The 21,437-nt window shown below is 45.9% G+C and overlaps 1 protein-coding gene across 5 annotated transcripts in view; it reads right to left on the bottom strand.

Moving 5' to 3' along the window:
- Positions 1–21,437, bottom strand: part of LOC144114075 (NACHT domain- and WD repeat-containing protein 1) — an 84,894-nt gene that overhangs the window by 37,004 nt on the left and 26,453 nt on the right. For all 5 annotated transcript variants that reach the window (XR_013310950.1, XM_077647535.1, XM_077647536.1 and 2 more), the window contains exons 7-10: positions 21,166–21,340; positions 20,808–21,019; positions 9,903–10,243; positions 1,029–1,232 (exon numbers count right to left, since the gene is read on the bottom strand). Coding sequence is in view for 4 of the 5 variants with exons in the window: in XM_077647535.1 (XP_077503661.1) it covers positions 1,029–1,232; positions 9,903–10,243; positions 20,808–21,019; positions 21,166–21,340 (932 nt within the window). In the remaining variant the exon portion in view is untranslated. The remainder of the gene's footprint in view (positions 1–1,028; positions 1,233–9,902; positions 10,244–20,807; positions 21,020–21,165; positions 21,341–21,437) is intronic.

Raw genomic sequence — 21,437 nt, 5'->3', positions numbered from 1 at the left:
ATCCCCAGTGCCGCCGGGTGCCCACCGGTGATACAATGGGTACAAGCTTTCCCCTAGTCTGGTGCTTGACTTATTTAAGGTGAAATGCTTGGGAAATGGGTCTTCGATCCCACCTTGAGAAGTCGAAAATACCTTGTGCCATGGCGCTCTTTGGCCATAGATGCCATTGCGCCATAAAAATCCATAATCATCATCATCGCCTTCCAAGGTTCATTGCATTTTTGGCAGTTTTTTTTTTCCCCCAGACGGCTTTCCAGAACAAACAGTTGCGAGGGGAAACTTCTGGTAACCTCTGGCACGCGCTGGAATCCAATAACTACCGAACCGTTTGCTGTTCGGTTTGCCTCTAGTAGCCATGCCGCAAGTGAGGGCGCCATTTTATAGCCTTTTATCTCCATTTGCCTCCGACTGCTGGCTTCGCAGTTGTATCATTTATGTTTATTTCTTTGAACTGCACACGGGCCATTATGCCATCCCATGTTGAACTACATAACATGGGGCAGGGTGGGAGGGGTTATGCATCTTATATGTGGAGTCAAGTTCTTTTTTATTTTTTTGCAAGTGAGGGGTGTGAGTTGGGGCGGGGGTCGGAGTATAGGCGGCAACATACAGTATGTAGAATAGAACAGAGCAGAACAGAATAGAATAGAACTTCATTCGAAGTGCATTCACTACAGAAAGAAGCACGATATGACCTTGGTAGAGTTTTTTAGGATGTGTTTGCAAAATCTTTGCGTAATTTGCACACCCCCTTTTCGAAGCCTTAATTTTAAAAAAAAGTGCACAAATTACACAAGTAACTATGGTAGATTTATGCTTAGCACCAATCTGAAATATTAAAGAAGACACAAGATGCTTCCAAAGAGAACTGTTGCAGAAATAGGAGTATGGATCAATATTCTACAGCATAAATTACATGCAGTGATCTGCTTTACACTGTACTAAGAAAAAAATAAATCTTGCAATGTCACAATACTGATGCCTCACATTGCTCATGACTGAGTATTGTATGGCAGAGTTTGCTTCACCTTGAGGTCCTCAAGTTCTTTACTTCCATCACGAACTGTAAGCACCACCTTGACATGGGGAGGCAATTCGGATGGCAGCCAGTCAAAGCCGCAAGCACTGTGCTTGGTCATCTGGTCCAATCCATCAAGAAGGATAATGAGAGGTCGCTGGTGTGAGACTTTGTCCAAGAGGACTCCTAATGCCTCATGTTGCTCAGTAATGCTCTGAAAGAAAACAGTTCAAAAGATGACAGGAAAAATGAACAAGGGAAATAAAATTTAGTAAACAGAACACATAAAATGTAAAAAAAAACTAGCAGTATTGCTGTATAAGCTACTAAACAATAAAAAAAATTACACAAGATAAGATGATTGGATGTGATGAACTACGTAAGCAGAATACAGTTTGGAGGGTGATGCTTTTCATTGGATGGTTTTTCCTTTTCTGCACCCCACTGCCTGAAAGTTTCGCCATTTTGTTTTGCATTTACTGTCTGAAACATGCTCTTAGGAAGGTGTAGGAAGTCTTCAGCTGCTTGCTATAGTGCTTGCCAAGCTTCAACAACCCTGGACATGCCGAAAATCATGGACAGATACTCAATGCTTCCTCCCACATCATTTCAAAAGCATTGCTGCTCCTGCTAGCTCTGTGCTAGTTTGGGAGTACCATTGCCCTACCCAATATTGCAATGCGATTCCATTCTGTGCCACACAGAAATGCAGAGGGATGCGAGGCTCAGGAAAGATTTGACTGAAATGTGAATGTATTTTTCAGTTCCACTGCATTTCTCGGTACAAATGTTGCATGCATCAAGTAGTTCTTACTCAATTTGGACATTACATGCTTGGCCGCGGCCCTTTTGCCTCTCATCAGGGCAAGTGAGGAGAGGAGGCCCCACCGGTTGCTATTAGTGTGGCTGGCGTGTGCTGCACTGCATTCCCCCTTTATCATCATCCCCCCCCCCCACACACACACACACACACACACACACACACACTATCAGCGATGAATCTTCCTCTCTCAGTCCTCGCTTCTGATGCCACCGCGGAGGCTTGAACGATCCAGACCAGCGTTTTTGCACGATGACAGTAGCACTACTTCCGCAGTAAAAAAAAAAAAAAGGTGGCGTATTAACATGTTCATTGCTTAGGCCTCCTGGGTGCCATGACCCCCATGTGTCAATGCCCACCAGGGGGTCACCTACCACTTTTCTTTGTTGCAATGTGACCTGCCAGTAAGCTTCTACCTACAGCTGCTTTCTCAGGCCCCCCGAGATTTCCTACAAGCGGCCTTACACTTGTGCTCTGCGAGGGTTCTTTAAAACTTAGTGAGCAACAATAGAGCCTGATTGTCCCCCACTCCCACAAGCCCTACCATTGACCTGCTTCACTCCAGCTGAAATTAAAGTTTCAAAGCTCTTATTTTATTTTCTGAACAAGGACAACAAATGTGAATGCTGAAAATATTACGAGCTGATGCTTAACAGGCATAATTTCATGCGACACCCTGAAGGAACCTCAACGTAACACTCACAACAAGAAAAAAATCCTTGAACTTGCTAAAGTTCCATGGCTATATTTTTTTTTTTCTACAGCAAAACTTCACATACCGCCACCCACATCATTGATTGAAAGATGGTCATTCATTAGCAGAGGGCTTCTATTTGTGCCTGTTACTGAAGCATGCCGGACGCATCAATAGTTTTCCTGGACAGTTGCAACAAAACATGACGAGCCTCCTTTGGGCTGGTGCCTGCACTGACAAGGGCATAACAGCATGTGCACTGCATTTCAACTCTCTATGCACATCTGTACTTGTCCAGCATGTGGGCACACTTTTCTTGACATGTCACTTTGCCCTATTGCAGTCTGCCAAAAAGGGGATGTGCCACTTTTTCTTCAAATAAATTTATTGCCCCACTTTCTCTCTCAATTAAGGAAAGAATGACCTATGCATTCACAACTGCCATTTTGAGAATGAGCAAACATACCCCTTATTGTGGTTTTCAAAGTTTGAGAGCATGCATCATTCAGGCACTTCCAATGACGCATATAGTGCACCCGTGACTCACACAATTTCACTGGATAAGGTCGTGTCATATGCGATAGGAAGTTTCAAATAGAAGTATGAACTAAAGAAGTTTGGAGAAGACGACGAGGATGACGATAAGCATGACGTGTATTAACCCAAGAATAAAGAAGATGAAGGATTTGGTGAGGTGGGAAGAGATGATTGGAGGAGGAGAGAAGAGAGAAGACGATGATGACGACGAGAAGGATTATGTGTACCAATGCCAAGGTTATAAAAGCGCGAGGGATAGCGTGGCACAGGGCAGGAAGAACAGAGAAGCGGAGGTTCCGGCAGGTCAGGAACACCTCGGATGGAAGAGAGCAACGCCAGCTACTGCTCTGCTGATCTCGAGTTCTACGGCGTCACACCGTAGACTTCCTGCCGTCCCTGAGCCGTTCCGGGGAGTCAATGCCTGACGCAACCACCTGCTATGGCCAGGGGTGCCTCCAGCGCTGTTGCCACCCATCCAGGTGGTGCCCACAATGCCAACATCACCAGCATCACCTCCACGGGCACTTGGATCGGGAGCTCGCATGCCGCCGCCAACGACGCCGCCAGCAATGCCAGCCTGACCACTTCAAACTCCACCTCGACGCCGGCTACCTGGATGCCACTGACTGGATCCATGCAACGCTCCATCAGCACCGAACCGTGAGCACGAACCGTGAGCACGAACGCCGAACGCTAGTAGACCGAGTGCTCTCCGGGGATCCGTGACAGGTCAGATTTCTCATATCACGTAATAGTTGTCAATGGGTCTCAGCTTTACTACTGGTGCTCCATGACAAAGTGCATGCGTTAAAAGTTCTAAACCAGAAAAGCCTTACAAGACAACAGATTCAATGCAATAAAGCAGCTCCTATTTTACCAGTAACAGCCTTTTGAGATACCTATCGAAACCAGAGACATACTGGTACTGTTTGCTAATCCACAGAAGGCATATGATTCATCATCATCATCAGCAGCGGCAGCAGCCTGAATGCACCCACTGCAGGGCAAAGGCCTCTCACATGTCTCTCCAATTAACCTTGTCCTTTGCCAGCTGTGCCCACCCTATGCCTGCAAACTTCCTAATCTCATCCGCCCACCTAACCTTTTGCCGCCCCCTGCTACGCTTGCTTTCTCTTGGAATCCACTCAGTTACCCTTAAGGGTCAGCAGTTATCTTGCCTTCGTATTACATGCCCTGCCCAAGCCCATTTCTTCTTGATTTCAACTAGGATGTCATTAACCCGCGTTTGTTCCCTCACTCACTCTGCCCGCTTTCGGTCTCTTAACCTTACACCTATCATTTTTCTTTCCATGGCTCGCTGCGTGTCTATAACTTAAGCTGAACCTTTTTCGTTAGCCTCCACATCTCTGCCCTGTTGGTGAGTACCGGTAAGATACAGCTGTTGTACACTTTTCTCTTGAGGGATATTGGTAAACTGCTATTCATGATCTGAGAGAACCTGCCATATGTGCTCCACCCCATTCTTATCCTTCTGGTTATTTCCCTCTCATGATCTGGATCAGCTGTCACTACGTATCCCTTCACCACTTCCAGCACCTCGGTGCCGATTGTGAACGGCTGTTCCCTTGCTAGACTGTTGAACATTACTTTGGTTTTCTGCATGTTAATTTTTAGACCCACCGTTCTGCTCTGTCTGTGCGTTTAAGTCATTGATCATGATTTGCAGTTCATCTCCTGAGTGACTCAGCTAGGCAATGTCATCAGCGAATCACAGATTATTTATGTATTCTCCATTAACTCTTATCCCCAAATGTTCCCAATTCAGGCCTCAGAAAACCTCTTGTAAACAGGCGGTGAATAGCATTGGCGAGATCGTGTTTATTTCTACAAATAAATAAAAGCCTTGATCAGAGCCACCAGACCTTCTGGTGGCAAAAGTTGCATGGCATGCAACTTTTTTCTTAATTTTTCAAAACTGACTATTGGCACAGAACCACATTAAGGTCTATTTTCTGGCAAAATAAATCTGAAGTACAGATAACCTATGCTAATTATTATTAAAATATCCATAGCTTGAAGGGGTACAGGCACAAGGTTTTTATATGTCTGTGTTAATGTCTTCAAAGATCCCCACAAGTATTGTAATCATGAAAAACTAACTAAGAAAGCTAGAGCGCAATGCAACTACCTAATTACCGTATGAACGCGTGTAATGCCCGCACCTGTGTATGGGCCGCACCCTGTTTTTCCGTAGCAATGGAAGCAACTAAGAACAAGTGACTATTATCTAAGCCAGTTTAAACGCTACCGCAACCTATCTGTGTCTCTTATGAGGAAGAGGAAAAAAGAATATTTTTCGTCACTTGTAGTGGAGACTCGGGGTAATACGAAAAAAAATGTGGGACATAGTTAATTTAATGATGCAATTGGCCTTCGTTCAAGAGTGGATGTTTTGCCTGAATCAGCTAACGAAGATACGGCTGAATTATATAATGCCCATTTTGCCTCCATAGGACCTTCGCTGGCTTCACGGATTAATATTGATGTAGCCTCGTTAATAATGCCTGAGCGTGTTCCCAATACTTTCGCATTCCCTGACTTATCAATAGAGGAAGTGATAGCCGCAGTCAGCAGTCTCTCAATAGGCAAAGCAGCAGGCCTAGACGCAATATCTGTGAGACTTATCAAAAACAATACTGATATTCTAAGTAGCCATTTGTTGCATCTTTTTAACAATTCCCTGAGAAGTGGAGTGTATCCTGATGAGCTCAGAGTCGCTAAGGTCACGCCTGTCTTTAAAGGTGGTGAGCGGTCCATTCTATCAAACTATAGGCCAATTTCAGTATTAAGTGTAATTAGTACAGTATTCCAAAAGGTGCTCTGTCCTCTGTCCAAATCAGCACAGCTTCCGACCTCAAAGATCCACTTCCTCGGCAGTTCTGGTCCTTACACAGCTGATAAACACCGCATTACATAGCAACAAACTGGCCGTAGTTGTTTACTTAGACATATCAAAAGCCTTTGACACGGTTGACCATTCGATATTACTACAGAAAATAGAGACTTATGGTTTAAGGGGAAAAATTTATGATTTAATCAAAAGTTAATTTTCTAGTCGAGACCAATGCGTTGTTACCAGAAACTATATCTCCGTTCCTCAAAAAATCACACTTGGCGTGCCGCAGGGCTCTGTACTCGGGCCCCTCCTTTTTTTCTGTATACATCAATGACTTTCCATTGTTTCTGAACTATTCTGAAGCTGTTATATATGCTGATGACATTGCGCTATTTTTTGCAGGAGATACATTAGAGGAGCTGGAGGGCAAAATTAATGAGGAACTTAATAAATTTCCTCAGTGGTTCGTAAACAATCGGCTCACACTTAACACCGAGAAAACAAAGTATACTTTATTTCACTCAAGGAAAAAGAATATTAGCTGTGATAACTTATTTCTAACCTTAAACGGTACGTATTTGCTTAATGTCTCCCACACCAAGTACTTGGGTGTATTCTTTGAATCGGACATGCATTGGAAGCAGCAAATTAAAAATGTTTGCTCTAAATTAGCTTATGGCTGCCATATTTTATTAAGGGCGAGGGAATGTTTTCGTGCACCGATTTTAAGCACATTGTATTTCGCGTTTGTCCATAGTAACTTATGTTACTGCCTAGAGACATGGGGCGGTACCTATAAAACGTATTTAGAATCAATCTTATGCTTGCAGAAGCGTGCTGTTCGTACCATAACCTTCGCAAAGACAATCGACCCTAGCCGACCACTCTTTCAAGAATTGCGAATATTACCGGTATCAGTTGCATACAAACTAAAGATAGCTCAAATAATAAACACAGTAATAAGAACTAATGATCCAATTCCTCTTAGACTGTTTAGATCGCCGCTGAGACAAACAAGAGCTGCCACTAATAATAGATTTAACCTACCGCCTTGCCATAACACTTGCTGTCAAAGGCTATTAGAGTACAATGGTGCCCAGATATGGAATGAGATTCCCGATGACATCAAACTCGAACATAATTTTTCGGCCTTATTGAAAAACATTTTTCTTGTACGTCCAGAACTGTGGGACCAAATACGTTTGTGCTTGGTTTTGTACATTTATAAACCTATTTGTTGTTGTTTTTCAGAATATGTATGTGCTTAACATATTTGCAATGCCGCTATTGTAGCATCTCACATCTTTTTGTACATGTATTTTGAATGTCTGCCATTTCTTTAGTGAATATCATGTATTTGGACCTTTCACTAGCCGAGTTGGCTATGGGTCCAATCAAGTTTTGATGTATTGGTTTTATAAAATAAAATGATGATGATGATGAAAAAAAGAAAGGAAGAAAGAAATATTAAAAAAATATATCCCTGTAAGGGCTGTGCCCGAACTTTCCACGACCCACTCTATCCCACATATTCTGGGCTTGCCCTTGGGACTCCCCTACTCAAGGTTTGCAGCTCTCGAATCCAGACCAGTGGGAGGCCGCATTGCTCAGTTCCGACTCGGACACACAGATCCGGGTTGTGACAAGAGCCCTAGAAGTCGCCGAACGCCATGGGCTCATGGACACTTGATGGGACTAAAACCCCACACCACCTGCTACTTCTGTCGATGAAAATAAAGTTTATCCTCGTCCTCCTCCACAACCCACGCGGGAATAGCCTTCAAAATGCACGCGGCGTGGCCACCGCGATCAGCTCCGGCTGTGAGCAATGGTGAGCTTGATTGCAGAGGTGACGCGAGCGCACAGGAGCTTCCAGGTGCCGCCAGTGGATGGCACCCGAGGGCGCAGCTCATCATCATCATCGTCAACTTTTTCCTCCGCCGTGAGGTCCCGCTATCCATATCAGCATCAGTATCACCAGATCCAGCTTTTTATGGCTGTCCAAGGCACGGTATTTGTGGTAGCGTATTAGTTCACCGTAGTTGCGGCTTTCGCGTGCTGCCGCCGAGCATTACATTTTTAGCAAGATGGGCAAGCACCTTAATAGCTACATGGCTGGGAGCTTGCTGTTGAACACGGCAAGCGTGCGGCATGCAAGAAATTCGACGTGGCCGAGAAGTGCGTCCGATGATGGTGCAGCCAAAGGGATGCATTGAGGAACACAATCTGAAAAAAGCACACTTTCCGAGACAAGCCGTGCAAGTTTCCCGAACTGGAAGAGCTGCTCTGCTAAGGGATGGAAGCACGGAACAATGGCTACGCGTTGACAGCGGACATGCTGCGCGACTGCTTGTAGGATGACCGTGCACGAGAGCACAGCACCAGCTTGGAGTCGGAATACTTCGCGAGTGATGATTGAACGCAGAATAAAAGCTGCTCAGACCCTGATTGGTGAGTCTGCTTGAAAGAAAGAAAAAAAATTTTTTTCGCACATAGCGTGTGTGGGCCGCACCCCGAAAATTGGGCCTCAAATCTGAAAAAAAAAAAAAAAAGTGCGGCCCTTACACGAACCATTTTAGACAGTTTTAGCTGTGCGTGCGCAAAGAGTTAGCGTACGCGAGGAGTTTGCGGGGACGGTAGTGCGCATGCGCAGAACGCAAGCGCAAGCCTTGCGTTTTGCGTACGGTAGCCTTGCGTACGGTAGCCAGCGGAGTTTGCGTTGCGGCGCTTGCGTGGCTTGCGTACGCTAACTTTGACAAGATGGCGGCGCCCTGCTCGCCCGCTTCGGAATAAATACATGTCGCCGCTGGATTCTTCAACGCAATAGCTCGCTCAAATGGTAGCGGTTCGCTTTTATTTCGCCTAATCTTGCCCACACGTAGTGGTATAAGCGATAACTAGCCCCTGTTTTTCAGATAATTTGGCGATCTTCAAGCTCCTAGGCCTAACTATATTCAGTGTGTTTTCCTCGTAGCAACGACACCTGGCGAAGCAGTTTTCTAACTTTTAGCCAGATCTTGCATTTTCTTCGGTTTGCATAGTTTTTCTTCTTGGAACAAAAAAGGCTCCCAATGCACTCACAGTAGTTATCAGTAATCACGGATGAAATTTTCTTCAACCGAGCGTTGATGTGGTTTGACTTCTTGTCACTAGATGGCGCCACGTGCGCCTGAGGGACGCTACGGCACGGTCAGCTAAAACTATACTTTGGAGCGGACAGCGTAACGCACGCAGCGCCGTAGCTCTTTGGGTACGCAAGCACTTGCGTACGCACAGCTAAAACTGTCTTTTTTTCCCATTAGTTTCAGTTTCAGTCAGTGAAAGCACGCAGCTCCTGTGTGACAGCAACTTCCTGCTGCAACGTCAGTGATCACGCATGCTGCAAAACCTCTGGAGTGAGAAGAAATTTTCTCACGCCTCCAACACATGCCAGCAAGCAGAACACAGACAGACACAGAGATGATATGGTTTTTGTTCTGCTTGCATTACACATCACTCGATGAACATTTCAATGCAGACAGAAATGCTGAAGCTGCATGCTGGCTAATACTGAAAATTACATTACATGACATTCCACTTGATGCCTATGACTAGAACTTGCTTGGTGGCATCCCTAGCCACTGAGGAATCAAAGTACATCCTTTGTTAGCCTCTCAAATTTTGTGTCTGTACCCCCTTAAAAAGTTGAAGCTATTACATATGCTTCTGGTTTAAACTCCACAGCCAGTTTTATAATGACAGCTGAAATCATATCTTTTATGAAACAGTACCAGCAAGCACCGTACTTGTATCCAGTTACGTTTTGTATTGCACCTTTTTCATACTTCTGATGTAGTGCTTTTCACGCATTCTTGTGAAATCGCAATTTCATACAACAGCATGCACAGAACGCTTTTGTCATCACCCTTTCTTAAACAGGAAGCATGCAACAGACAGATGGTATGTCCCAAGAGAGCTATCAGAAAGTGGTACCCACCTTGGATGCCAGGATTGCATGCATTCCATAGAGTGCACAGCAATGTTCGCAAATGCTTCGCAGCAGCTGCTCCTGAGTGTCTGAATCAGGTGATGTGCCCACAAAGCGGGCAATGACAGGTGCCTCGGGCACCCAGGTCTCACACAGCTGTGCCACCCTAGCCAGCAGGCTGCTCTTGCCACTTCCTTTGACGCCATGCAACACGATGGGGTTGCGCAACTTGCTTCGGAGATACTTCTCCAGCCGTGTCAGCATCTCTGCTCTTCCGATAAAGGCTTCTGAGAGAGACAAGCAGGTCTGGGCCTGCTGTACCAGCTCCACATACAGCTGCTGCTCAACACCTGCAGAGCACGGAGGGAATTAATCGCAGATGTGCAATGCCAAAACCTGTGCCGTACGCTACTTTTGATTTAACTGAGTGCACACAGTTCATATTACTGCATGTTAAAAAAATGCACAAGAAAAAGAAGGATAAGGCAGGCACTATACTCAAATTTGTTTCATCTGATACAGTGTTGTTGCCAGACACCTAGAGCAAGCAGGAGCATTTTTGAATTCATGCTAACTTAATAACGCAAAACTACTGTATTTACTCGCATATTTTGCACTTTTTTTCTTAAAATTAAGGCTTCATAAAGGGGGTGTGCAATTTACATGAAAATTTTCTGAACACGTCCTAAAAAACTCTATAAAGGTGATAACGCACAATATATACTGTATATTGCCACCTATATGCAGACCGCCCACCTTGCACCCCTCGCTGGGCAAAAAAAAAAAAAGCACCCCTCGCTGGGCAAAAAAAAAAAAAAAACTGACTGCAAATATAAGACTTACACCCCCTCCCTCCCCACTCCACGTTCTGTAGTTTCTCGTGGGACAGCATGACTGCAAGTGTGCAGCTCCAAGCAATAAATGCACAATGATACAATCGCGAAGTCAGCAGCGGGAGGCAAAGGAGATAACGAGCAATAAAACGGGGCCCTTGCGTGTGGCCCGGCTACCTACGGGCAAACCGAACAGCGAAAAGTTCAGTATTTTCGGATTCAGGTGCGCGCACAACTGTTTGTCCTGGAAAGTGACCACCAGCGTGAGCAAGCAGTAATCCCCTAATAGCCATTGACATGGTATGCTCAACTTCGCAGAGCTGGAGCTGCTGTGAGCACATGCAACAGCTCCAGCTGTTTATGAAAATCAGGTCATTTGCAATTCCTTGTGACCACTCTAAATTTTAAATTGAAACTTTTTGCCTATGTCCCATGGTGGTCTAGAAGATAAGTCACTAATTAATTTGATTAGTATAAAGTAAAAAGCCCTCCCATGTGGTCCAAGTGGCAGTCAACAAAACTGTTTCAGTCCGATTCCCACAACATGTGCCAGTTTTCTTTAAATCCCGGATTATTTGGGACGGCCTGCATATGCAAATATATAAAAAGTTTGTTGCATGTGCAACAGAAGAAAAAAACTGAGAAAAAATACAATGTTACAATGCAACACTGGAAGGTCCCGCATCACCAGAATAAAGAATTAATAATAACTAATGTAGTATTGTCCTCATCTTCAGTTAAAAACTGCCTTCAGGATTTTTGAGTCAGTGTCTTCGAATATCAATCATGTTCTGGTAATTTTTCTTTGTGCTTGTTTTTATCTATGCTCAAAGATGCACACTCTAGCAGCCGCCGCAGTGGCTCAGTGGTTATGATGCTCGGCTGCTGACCCGAAAGATGCAGGTTCAATACCGGCCATGGCGATCATATTTCAACAGAGGCGTAATGCTAGAGGCCCATGTACTGTGCGATGTCAGAACCACAGGTGGTCGAAATTTCCGGAGCCCTTCACTACGGCGTCTCTCATAGCCTGAATCGCTTTGGGATGTTAAACTCCATAAAACCAAAACCTAACCAAAGCACACACTAGCCTAGAAACCAGTGTCATTCCATGCAATCTTCTGTTGTGAATTACGGAAACACCAGTAATACGAAGCATATGCAGGCATGCCACAAGGCACTTCAGTAGGGAGGGGAGGACATCGAGTTTTCTAGCGGAGCCCATGGACTCCTCTTTTTTGTGCTTCTGTACAGCACTTGAGGAAATGTGTGCCTCCTTCAACTGGATTAACTTTTTCATTACCATGCCACTATGCATCAATCACCGGTGACCGACGGATTTGAAGCGTGATTTCAGTGCTACCGGGACCGCCGAGGATTTGTTGTGTTATCTAGTTTATTGCTTTTATTGCTTAGACATTCTGTTTTAGTTTCATGTGTAGTTTGTAGTTTTCCCGCAAGGCAGCAATTTTTGAAACGCCCTTGAAGCTGCGGTCCCGGTGTAGTGCGCTCGCGAGACAGAGTCAGCCGCAGAGATGGTGCGCACTCAGGAAAAATCCCACTTCGCGCGATTCTGTTGCATCAGCTGCACATTTTTCGGTGCTTCAAGTAGCAGTGACTTGTCGCGCCAATCAGTATAAGGCCGGCACGATGAAGGAAATGTATGATTTACTGGCTGAAGTGCCACAACGTCCGATGGTGAGGAGCCGAACGGCGCGTGACGCCGGCACGAGGAACGAGCTCAATTCAACCGCAATTCGGCGCCATCATCATCAACGGCTGGTGCTGCTCCTGCTGCGTAAGGCCGCTGCTGCTGCTACAGTAGCCCCCCCCCCCCCCGCTAGTGCCGCTAGTGAAGGAGTCCGGTGAAGCTGGGAGCTGGAACGATAATTTCCGCTGCTGAGGAGTGGCAGGGAAAGATGGCGGAGGAGGGCAGCCGGCCGGGTGGGGCAGAGAAAGCACACATGAAGGCCCAGTGGGCGGGACGTCCTCTGTGAAGGCTGGCTTCAAGCGGTTGATTTGAAATGATGGCAGTGCGCCCATGAATGTCGACGTCGAAGAACTTCGATGTTCTTTCCAGTACACGGAAGGGGCCGTCGTAGGGGCGCTGAAGCGGCTTGCGGACAGAGTCTCGGCGAACAAAGACGTCCGCGCAAGCCGCTAGTTCGGATGAAACGGGTGAAGATGGTTGAGACTGGCGTCGGAGATGTGGCGCTCTGAGATGGCAGCAAAAATAGCGGAGCTGCATCACGTAATCGGTAGGGTCGGGACTTGTAGACGAATCGGTAGATTCGAAAAATTCACCAGGAAGATGCAGGGGTGAGCCGAACACAATTTCTGTCGGAGTGCAACAAAGATCTTGCTTCAGTGTAGCACGGAGGCTGAGCAGAACCAGTGGTAGGGAGGCAGTCCAGTGGGTGGTGTCGAGTTGGGCTTTCAGGAATGTTTTTAGCGAACGATGGAAGCGTTCGATCATACCGATGGCGATGGGATGGTAAGCAGTAGTTCTACTACGGAAAGTTCCAAGTAAAGTCATAAGGTTATTAAAAAGTGAAGATTCAAACTGGGCGCCACGGTCAGTGGTGATGGTCAAGGGAACCCCGTGCCGGGAGACCCAGCCGGCGACGAAGGTTCTGGCGATGGTGTCACTTCGGGCCAGTGAGTGAACCGATCGATGCAAGTAAGAAGATACGATTATCCAGCGGAAGGTGGCCAAAGACCCAAGATATCGATGTGGACGTTGTCAAAACGGGCTGACGGCGGAGGGAACGAGCCGAAGGGAGAGTTCGTGTGTCGCTGAGTTTTCGACTGCTGGCAAGCCAGGCAAGCACAGCCCCAGGCAAGCACAGCCCCAGGCGCGCACGTCCTTGTTGATGCCGGGCCAGACATAACGTTTTGTGAGAAGATGCTGCGTGGCGCGAATTCTGGGATGGGACAGCCCGTAAAGGGCGTCAAAGACAAGACGACGAAAGGTAGAGGGCACCAAAGGGCGCGGAAAGCTGGCCGAAGTATCGCCGATGATGGGGACGGGGCACGAAGGGAGGAGAATTTCACGGAGAACCAGCGATCGAGGGTTCTTGCAAAGGTCCATAACTTTTAAGTCATGTTGCTGGGGTTTTGCGAGGGCGGCAAAGTCGAGGTTCAGTGGTGGAACAGCAGAGGCGAGGGAAGCAGTAACACGTGACAGAGCATCTACTGGGGCATTGTCAAGACCTTGCACATGTCTGATGTCGGTCATGAATTCTGCCACGTACGAAAGGTGATGAATTTCACGGGGCGGGAATTTACCGCTCCCCGATTTGATGGCAAAAATAAGTGGTTTGTGGTCGGTGACGATGTGAAATTGCAGACCTTCAAGGAGGTGCTTAAAATGCCACATGGACATGTACCTGGCAAGGAGTTCACGGCTGAAAGTACTCTAGTGGCTTTCGGCAGCGGAAAACTTGCAGGAGAAAAAAGATAGAGGGCTCGAAGAACCATCCACGAGCTGGTGGAGCACGGCTCCAACGCCGGAGTCATTGGTCATGAGGCGTAGAGGTGCATCAGGGCGTGGATGAGCAAGGAGAGCGAGGTCGGATAGTTTTGCTTTGGCGGCTTGAAAAGAATCCAGAGCAGCTGAAGACCATGTCAGTTGTGCGGAGTTTGTTTTCTTGCCTTGAAGCATGTCCGTCAGTGGTTTGAGGAGTGCAGCACAGTGAGGGATGAAACAGCGATAAAAATTGATAAGGCCGCGAAATTCATGGAGCTTACGGATTGAGGCAGGCTGAGGGAAGTCTTGAATGACCTGGGCTTTTGATGGGAGAGGCTGGATGCCGGAGCTGTTGATACGGTGGCCAAGGAAGTCGAGCTCCGACTTGCCGAATTCACATTTTGCTCTGTTGATGATCAGGCCATAATCAGAGAGACGTTGAAAAAGCTGCCGGAAGTGTTGCAAGTGCTGCTCCGTATTGCGGCTGAATACGAGGAGGTCATCGATGTAGGCCATGCAGAAAGGTAGACCTTTTGTAACTGTGACCACGAAGCGTTGAAATGTCTGGCCAGAGTTACGGAGGCCAAATGGCATGCGGAGGTATTTGAAGAGGCCGAATGGCATGATGATTGCAGTTTTGGGTACATCGGATGGTTCTACAAGGATTTGGTGGTAGGCCTTGACGAGATCGATTTTAGAGAAAATTGTAGTGCCATGCAGAGCGGCGGTAAAATCCACGATGTGAGGTAGGGGATAACGGTCCGGAACGGTAGCGCTGTTGAGGGCGCGGTAATCACCACAGGGACGTCAGTCCCCTGGGGATTTTTTCGGTACCATGTGTAGAGGGGACGCCTATGAGCTAGATGAAGGTCGGATAATGCCGAGCTCCAGCATGTGTTCAAACTCGTTGCGGGCAATCTGTAAACGGTCTGGAGCAAGGCGACGGGCTTGAGCGTGCATGGGCGGGCCAGTGGTCACAATGTGATGCGTGACCTGGTGTTTGACGGGCAGTAAGAAGTTGGAAGGACGGAGCAGAGAAGAGTATTCATCCAGGAGGATCTCGTAGGCTGACTGGTGTGGGCTGGGTATACTGGCAAGCGGTTCTCGAAGACTGAGGCCCTGAACAGAGAGGTTTGTCGTGCCGTCTACGAGACACTTGCTGTGCATGCTGACCAGCAGATTGTAGTGGCACAGGAAATCAGCTCCGAGGGTTGGGTAACGTACATCCGCGACGAGGAAAACCCATCGGAATACATGTCGGAGGCCCAAATTGAGTGTGAGAGCATGTTCGCTGTACGTAGTGATGGGGGTGAGGTTTACGGCTTGTAGCGATGGGCCAGTGCGGCGAGAAAGTGAGGATGTAATGCTGCAGGGGAGGACGCTCACCTCTGCTCCGATGTCGACGAGAAAACGGAGGCCCGAGATGTGGTCGTGAATGAAGAATAAGCGGCTGTTCTCCGGGGTGACACCACTTGCCGCTTCTAGTGGTGTCGCGGGAAGTTTCCCTGGAAGCGACAGGGAGAGGTACACCGACGCGCTGCTTCACCAAACGTGCAGTGATACCAGCCCTCGCTGGTTTGAAGAGGTGGGGTAGCACTACGTCGGCAAGGTGAGGCCTGGCGACGGGAAGGCGAACGAGAGCAGCAGGTCGACAGTGCGGCGATTTCGTCGGAGAGATGTGTGATCTGGGTGTGGAAGTTGTCACGGAGGCTCTGAAGGTCCACGCGGGAGGGAAGAGATGATGGTGGGGTGGGAGGCTGGGATACTGCACCGAGATAAATGGTGGAGTAGGAAACATCCGTGACGGAATCCGCTAGCTCAGCGAGCTTCTCCAAAGACAACCCCTGGGCGGGCACAAGCACCAGGCGGACCGACGACGGCAAGCGCTGAAGGAAAAACTCACGCAGGAAGGCTTGGTCGAAGGTGGTAGCCTTGTCGCCCAGGAGCTGCTGGAGCCGCCGCAGCAACTGTGTTGGTTTGCAGTCCCCCAGCTCTTCGGAGGAGATGAGCAGCTGCAGGCGGCGATGTTCTGAGACGGCTGTTCGCTTGATGAGCTCAGCAGCCAACGTGTCAAACGGGGCCGAGGCATGCGGTGTTATGAGGAGGTCGCGGACTTCGGCAGCAACCTCAGGTGGTAGCGACGCAGCGACGTGATGAAACTTCTGCACCTGGGTGGTGATGCGGCCAGTAGTGAACTGGCTGTTGACTTGAGTGAGCCAGAGCTGAGGATCAGCCGGCGAGAACTGGGGAAGGCGAAGGGACAGAGCAGAGACTGCAGTGGAGAGTCCGTCACCGGGCAAGGTGGAGGCGTTGTCGTCGGCGTTGGCCATGGTGGGGGCGTGTGTGCGAGCGGACGTCCGGAGCCACCAGTTTGTTGCGCCAATCTGTATGAGGCCGGCACGATGAAGGAAATGTACGATTTACTGGCTGAAGTGCTACAACGTCCGATGGTGAGGAGCCGAACAGCGCGTGACGCCGGCACGAGGAGCGAGCTCAATTCGAACGCACTTTGGCGTCATCATCTTCGACAGCTGGTGCTGCTCCTGCTGCGTAAGGCAGCTGCTGCTGCTACTGACTCTTGACGATGATACTGCATCGTTGGAATTTGATTCTGACGAAGAAACTGCGCAAGCTCAGCTTGAAACGTAGGCTTCGTTGTCGACTTCTTGCTTATTTTTCACCCAAGGAGCCAGTTTATGCATCGCACTGATGTCCTGAATGATATGCCTGGCTTCTTTAGTGTCTCGACATCATGTTGTCAAGATTTACTTCCGTCTTCCCAAAAAAGCATCGACTTCAGGCCCAGTAGAAATCAGGGCACTGGCCTCGAAATGATGCTTCGTAATAGCCCAAAGCTGTTCATGAAAGCTGTGGATGTCTTCAGACTGGTCCTAAACTGTCCGAAACATCTTCCGAAATAGTTTCTTGTAAAATGAAAGCATTCTAGGGCACTTTCAAGCAATTTACAGTCAAACACTGTTATAACGAACATTCATATTGCAAATTATTTGCTATATCAAACTGTTCTTAAATACTTTCAACAAACACATGTATTTCTTACTTTATATAGTGAATGTGGCCCAGCTGTGCCTGCTAAAATGGAAGGCGGCAGGCTTTGCCTCACTACAAGGGTGACTAGTGGTGGTGTGGCAAGCATTATAAGCGCTACGGTTCACGCTTTACCTCTGTTTTGCCAACGGCACCACAAAAGATAAAGCAGCGAGATGACCTGGTAGCCAGGTGGTCAGCACCTGTTTGCGCCTCTTGCACCCATAGATAGTGCCTCGGAAGCAGCAACATGGTCGGCTGTCATAGCTTTCCAGCAGCAATCCACTGCTCACGTAACAGACACGGAGCGGAAGTGGTGACAATGGCAATGGCTATCATCCTAGCATCCGAATTTTTACATGACACCACTGTAATGCAAGGAAGCCATCATAACTGGTGTTTGACCAGCCATCGCTGTGTGCTGCAATGCCTTGCAGGAAAGCCAACCTAGCTCACATTTCCTGCTCGGTTTTTTTGCGGCCTCTGCAATCACCGCAAATGGCTTCGAAACAGTGCTAAATTTACAGAAAAGGTCTCCCTCAGTTGCTGCTCTTTCGCTAATTGAATTTTGCTTCTGCAGCAGGACTTTCAGGAGAAATTTTATAATACAAATCTTGGCTATATCGAACCACGGTAGCTCTTTTACCTATTCACTATAAAGAGGCTTCACTGTATTACCTTTTATAATTTTCATGTGAGTAGATCATCAGAAATGGTATGGCAGATATACTTTTCGTGTTTCTGCACTTTATTTCTGCTCCTTTAAAAACATTTTTAGCTCAAACTGATAATGTACATTTATCAAAAAGTATATTTATCAAGCTGTATTTTGACACATTACATTTTACTTAAAAAATTTCCTGCTCAGCGTGAAAAGGACACTTCTAAAATGGCCTTTTTTCATGTAGTGTCAGATAAACATTTCTAGCTCGAAAAGTTGTTGAGGTTTAAATTCAAACTTTTGGTGGCTATTTTGTAAACAAATTGGAAACATTTTTTTATGTTCCAGACTGTTTTCATTATTTTTTCTTGAAGAGATATTTTCCAACTTTGTTGTGTGTTTGCCAATTTTTTTCTCAATATTCACATGCAAGTATTTGTGTTGAAAGAAATGTTTTCAAAAAGCACATTCTATTGCCATCATTTTCATGCAAATTTTGCTTTTTACATGTCACATATTTTGCAGGACAAAATTACGTCTCAGGCCTATTAAAAACAGTCATATTCTCCACGGTGATGAGAGTCAAACAGACATGGCCCACCGCCTTCCTTCTTCGTGTGTGCCCATGATGAAACATGCTGTTTAAGTTGCTACTTGAGAGACACCAGTGCAAAAATTACTCTTTCTATATCCCTGAATATCATCACAAAAAGACACAGGTGTTGATGAGTAACAATGATATGTGCATGCTATGGTAGTACTTGTGAAGTGGCAGCTTCTGTTTTCACAGACTTGAGAGTGAAAAAAGTAATAAGCACAACTTATGGTTGTTGAAACAAATCACACAGCCACTATTTACTTGCATCATCTAAACATATCAGATGATACTGTGATGAATAAAAAAAAAATGCTTCAAAAACCATGACTAAAGAACAACCTGATATTTTTGGTGTATTCTGCACTAAAACAAACAAGATAGCATTGTGCATCCATGGCAAAGCTGAAACATGAGCAAGCATAAGGCACATGGCACTTTCAGTAACTTCATATTGTGGCACTATTTTTTTAATGAACCTCAGCATGTCATTCCTTTTGGGCAGTTGAACGATTGAATCGTTACAATTGTCTTTCTTTTTTTTTTTTTACGAGGAAAGCTGCTTAATTTCACCGAGGAAGTTGCAACAATGAAACAATGTCTTTTGTGCAACAGCAGTTATATTTGTGATGTAAAGCATGCATGACAGCACAGTTAGTCACCTGTGTTGACATTGCTAGAGGTTTCTTTTCCATTGCTTCCATGCTTTTTGCATTTTGTTATTAAAGTATCACACTAGAAAAAAAATAAAGAACACTTCAAGCCACAAAGTATCGTGTCTTATCGTGCTCTATTTTACTCTCACTGCTTTGCTGAGGCTTTGGCTTCTGACACACGCTGGATCCTGGCATTTTGGCAATTGATGCTTCTGCTATTGCAGTAAAAACAGGTATCACTTGCAGTGCAAGGAAGCTTTTCAGTATATTTTTATTAAATATAAATGATACGATTCACCCTCCTTCAAATTTGGTCTGCTCGCACCTTTGTACAACTGCCTCTCAGGTAAGCTGAAATGAATCCCTTCCTTTAGCACACTTTTGCAGCAAGTGACATTGTAAAGGAGTTGGAGCGCCAACTTGCCAGACTGCGTAAACCTGCATTATACCAGAAAGACTAGACACACATCCTTACTCCATGGCTTTGATTTTAACGCGAACAAACACTTTTAAACACAATTTTTCCCCCACAACTGTCGCAGAGTGGAATCCCTTGCCTGTGCATACTTTAGCAGCAAGAGACATTGTCAAGGAATTAGAATGTCAATTCTAGAGTTATTAGTATTTGGCTCATTATGAAATTCCTGGCTTGTCTTCCTTTTTTCTCCCCTGACTTACATGCAATTTCTTTTTACAGTGCTATTAGCTTGTTATGTCTGAATTTATATTTTGTCACAGATGCACCTCCTGCCTGGACCATGTATATGAATAGCCAGCAGTATCTTTAAATAATTAATAATAATAACTTTTCTGAAAATTTTTTTCATACTGACCACATATTCGTTTCTGTATTTGAAGGCAATTTTTCCTCATATTCTTATTTCGTATTACGAAATTTCACATACCCCATGCAAATAATGGGATGATGTTGCCAACATCAGTCCACGTGGACAACTGAGCTTGCTTCTTTGAAGACCAAGAAACCTTTTCTTTTTTGATATTTTAATGCAGTTAACAAGAAATATATCATGAATTACATCTTTTTTCATGCAAGTTCACTACATGACACCTCATACAGCAGTTAGTGCTTAATGCTTGTTGTCGAAAGCCCACATGAAAGCCCTGTACTAACAGTCTTCGCTTCGATGAGTTCACAAAAGATCAACATAAGAACAGAAATAAATGTCCGCTGTGAAACAGCAATTCGCAGAAATGACAAAAATGTGAACTTTTAGCACAAAAAGCACATGCCCTCACAGAGCTAAGTGCAATTCCAGCTTACTATACCAACCAGTATCTTTGCAAGTAAGGGCAAGACGATTCATGCCATAACTTTGACAGTGTGACAATCAACTAGATAGAATGGTCACTAAGTGATGTGGCTATGACAAATCTGACAGATGCCAAGCCAATTGTGGCAACTTTTTTTTTATGTTGTGCTGCATCATGCAGCCACATATAAACCATTACTAAATCGTGGATGTTTGAATTTGCACCATAAATATATACTTTAAAATTTTGATTACAAGCTTGTCAAGCAGAATAAATTAATAGTAAATTTTGAAAGAACAAGAAAGGTTCACAAGAACTGGAAGCACGCACATCAAAATTATTATATCAAGAAACAAAAGTCAGAAGTTCTCAGAACACACCTCGGCATGGCCGAGTTGTTTCATCAGTTGTGTCTTCTTCGACAACAGTGTCCACCATAGCTTTCAAATCCCGGCTCAGTGTGGTGCTTAGCTCATCAAAATATTCAGCATTCTCAGTAGGAGTGGGTCCTTCCCTTGACCACTTCACACGTAGCACCAGCTTCTGTGACTCAGGAAGCCTGTCTTCCAGCTGTGCCCTGACTAGGTTGTACCTGCGCACCAGCCAAGTCACAAGTAATGCAATGGCTCGAAGTACTATATGCAAGCACACTTACATGACATACGTTTGAAGGGGGAGAGAGAGGGAAGAAGGATAAAAGGCTAACAAAACTAAGAAAGTAAAGAAGAATAAGCTTACCTTTTTGAGTCAGAGAGGTCAACAGGACCGCTGCCCTCTGCTGGTTCAATAAGTGTACCAACAACACTGTTGCTCCGCTGAGGTCCTCTGTGAGTAAAGCGTCGCTCCATCCAGAGACAACAAAGAGGTTTTTGGCTGTCATTCAACACAGCAGCTTCTAGTTCCTCTTCTACCACTGAAACCATACGCAACCATACCAGAATTTTTTAAATAACATTTTTACACTGAAGCTTAACAATTTTCATGCAGCTAAAAAACGTCTTGGTGTCACA

This window comes from Amblyomma americanum, chromosome 1 (assembly GCF_052857255.1).
Source record: "Amblyomma americanum isolate KBUSLIRL-KWMA chromosome 1, ASM5285725v1, whole genome shotgun sequence".
NCBI classification, from domain to species: Eukaryota; Metazoa; Arthropoda; class Arachnida; order Ixodida; family Ixodidae; genus Amblyomma; species Amblyomma americanum.
Note: the sequence above shows the minus strand (reverse complement) of the source record. Positions and strands in the feature narration are given on the sequence as shown.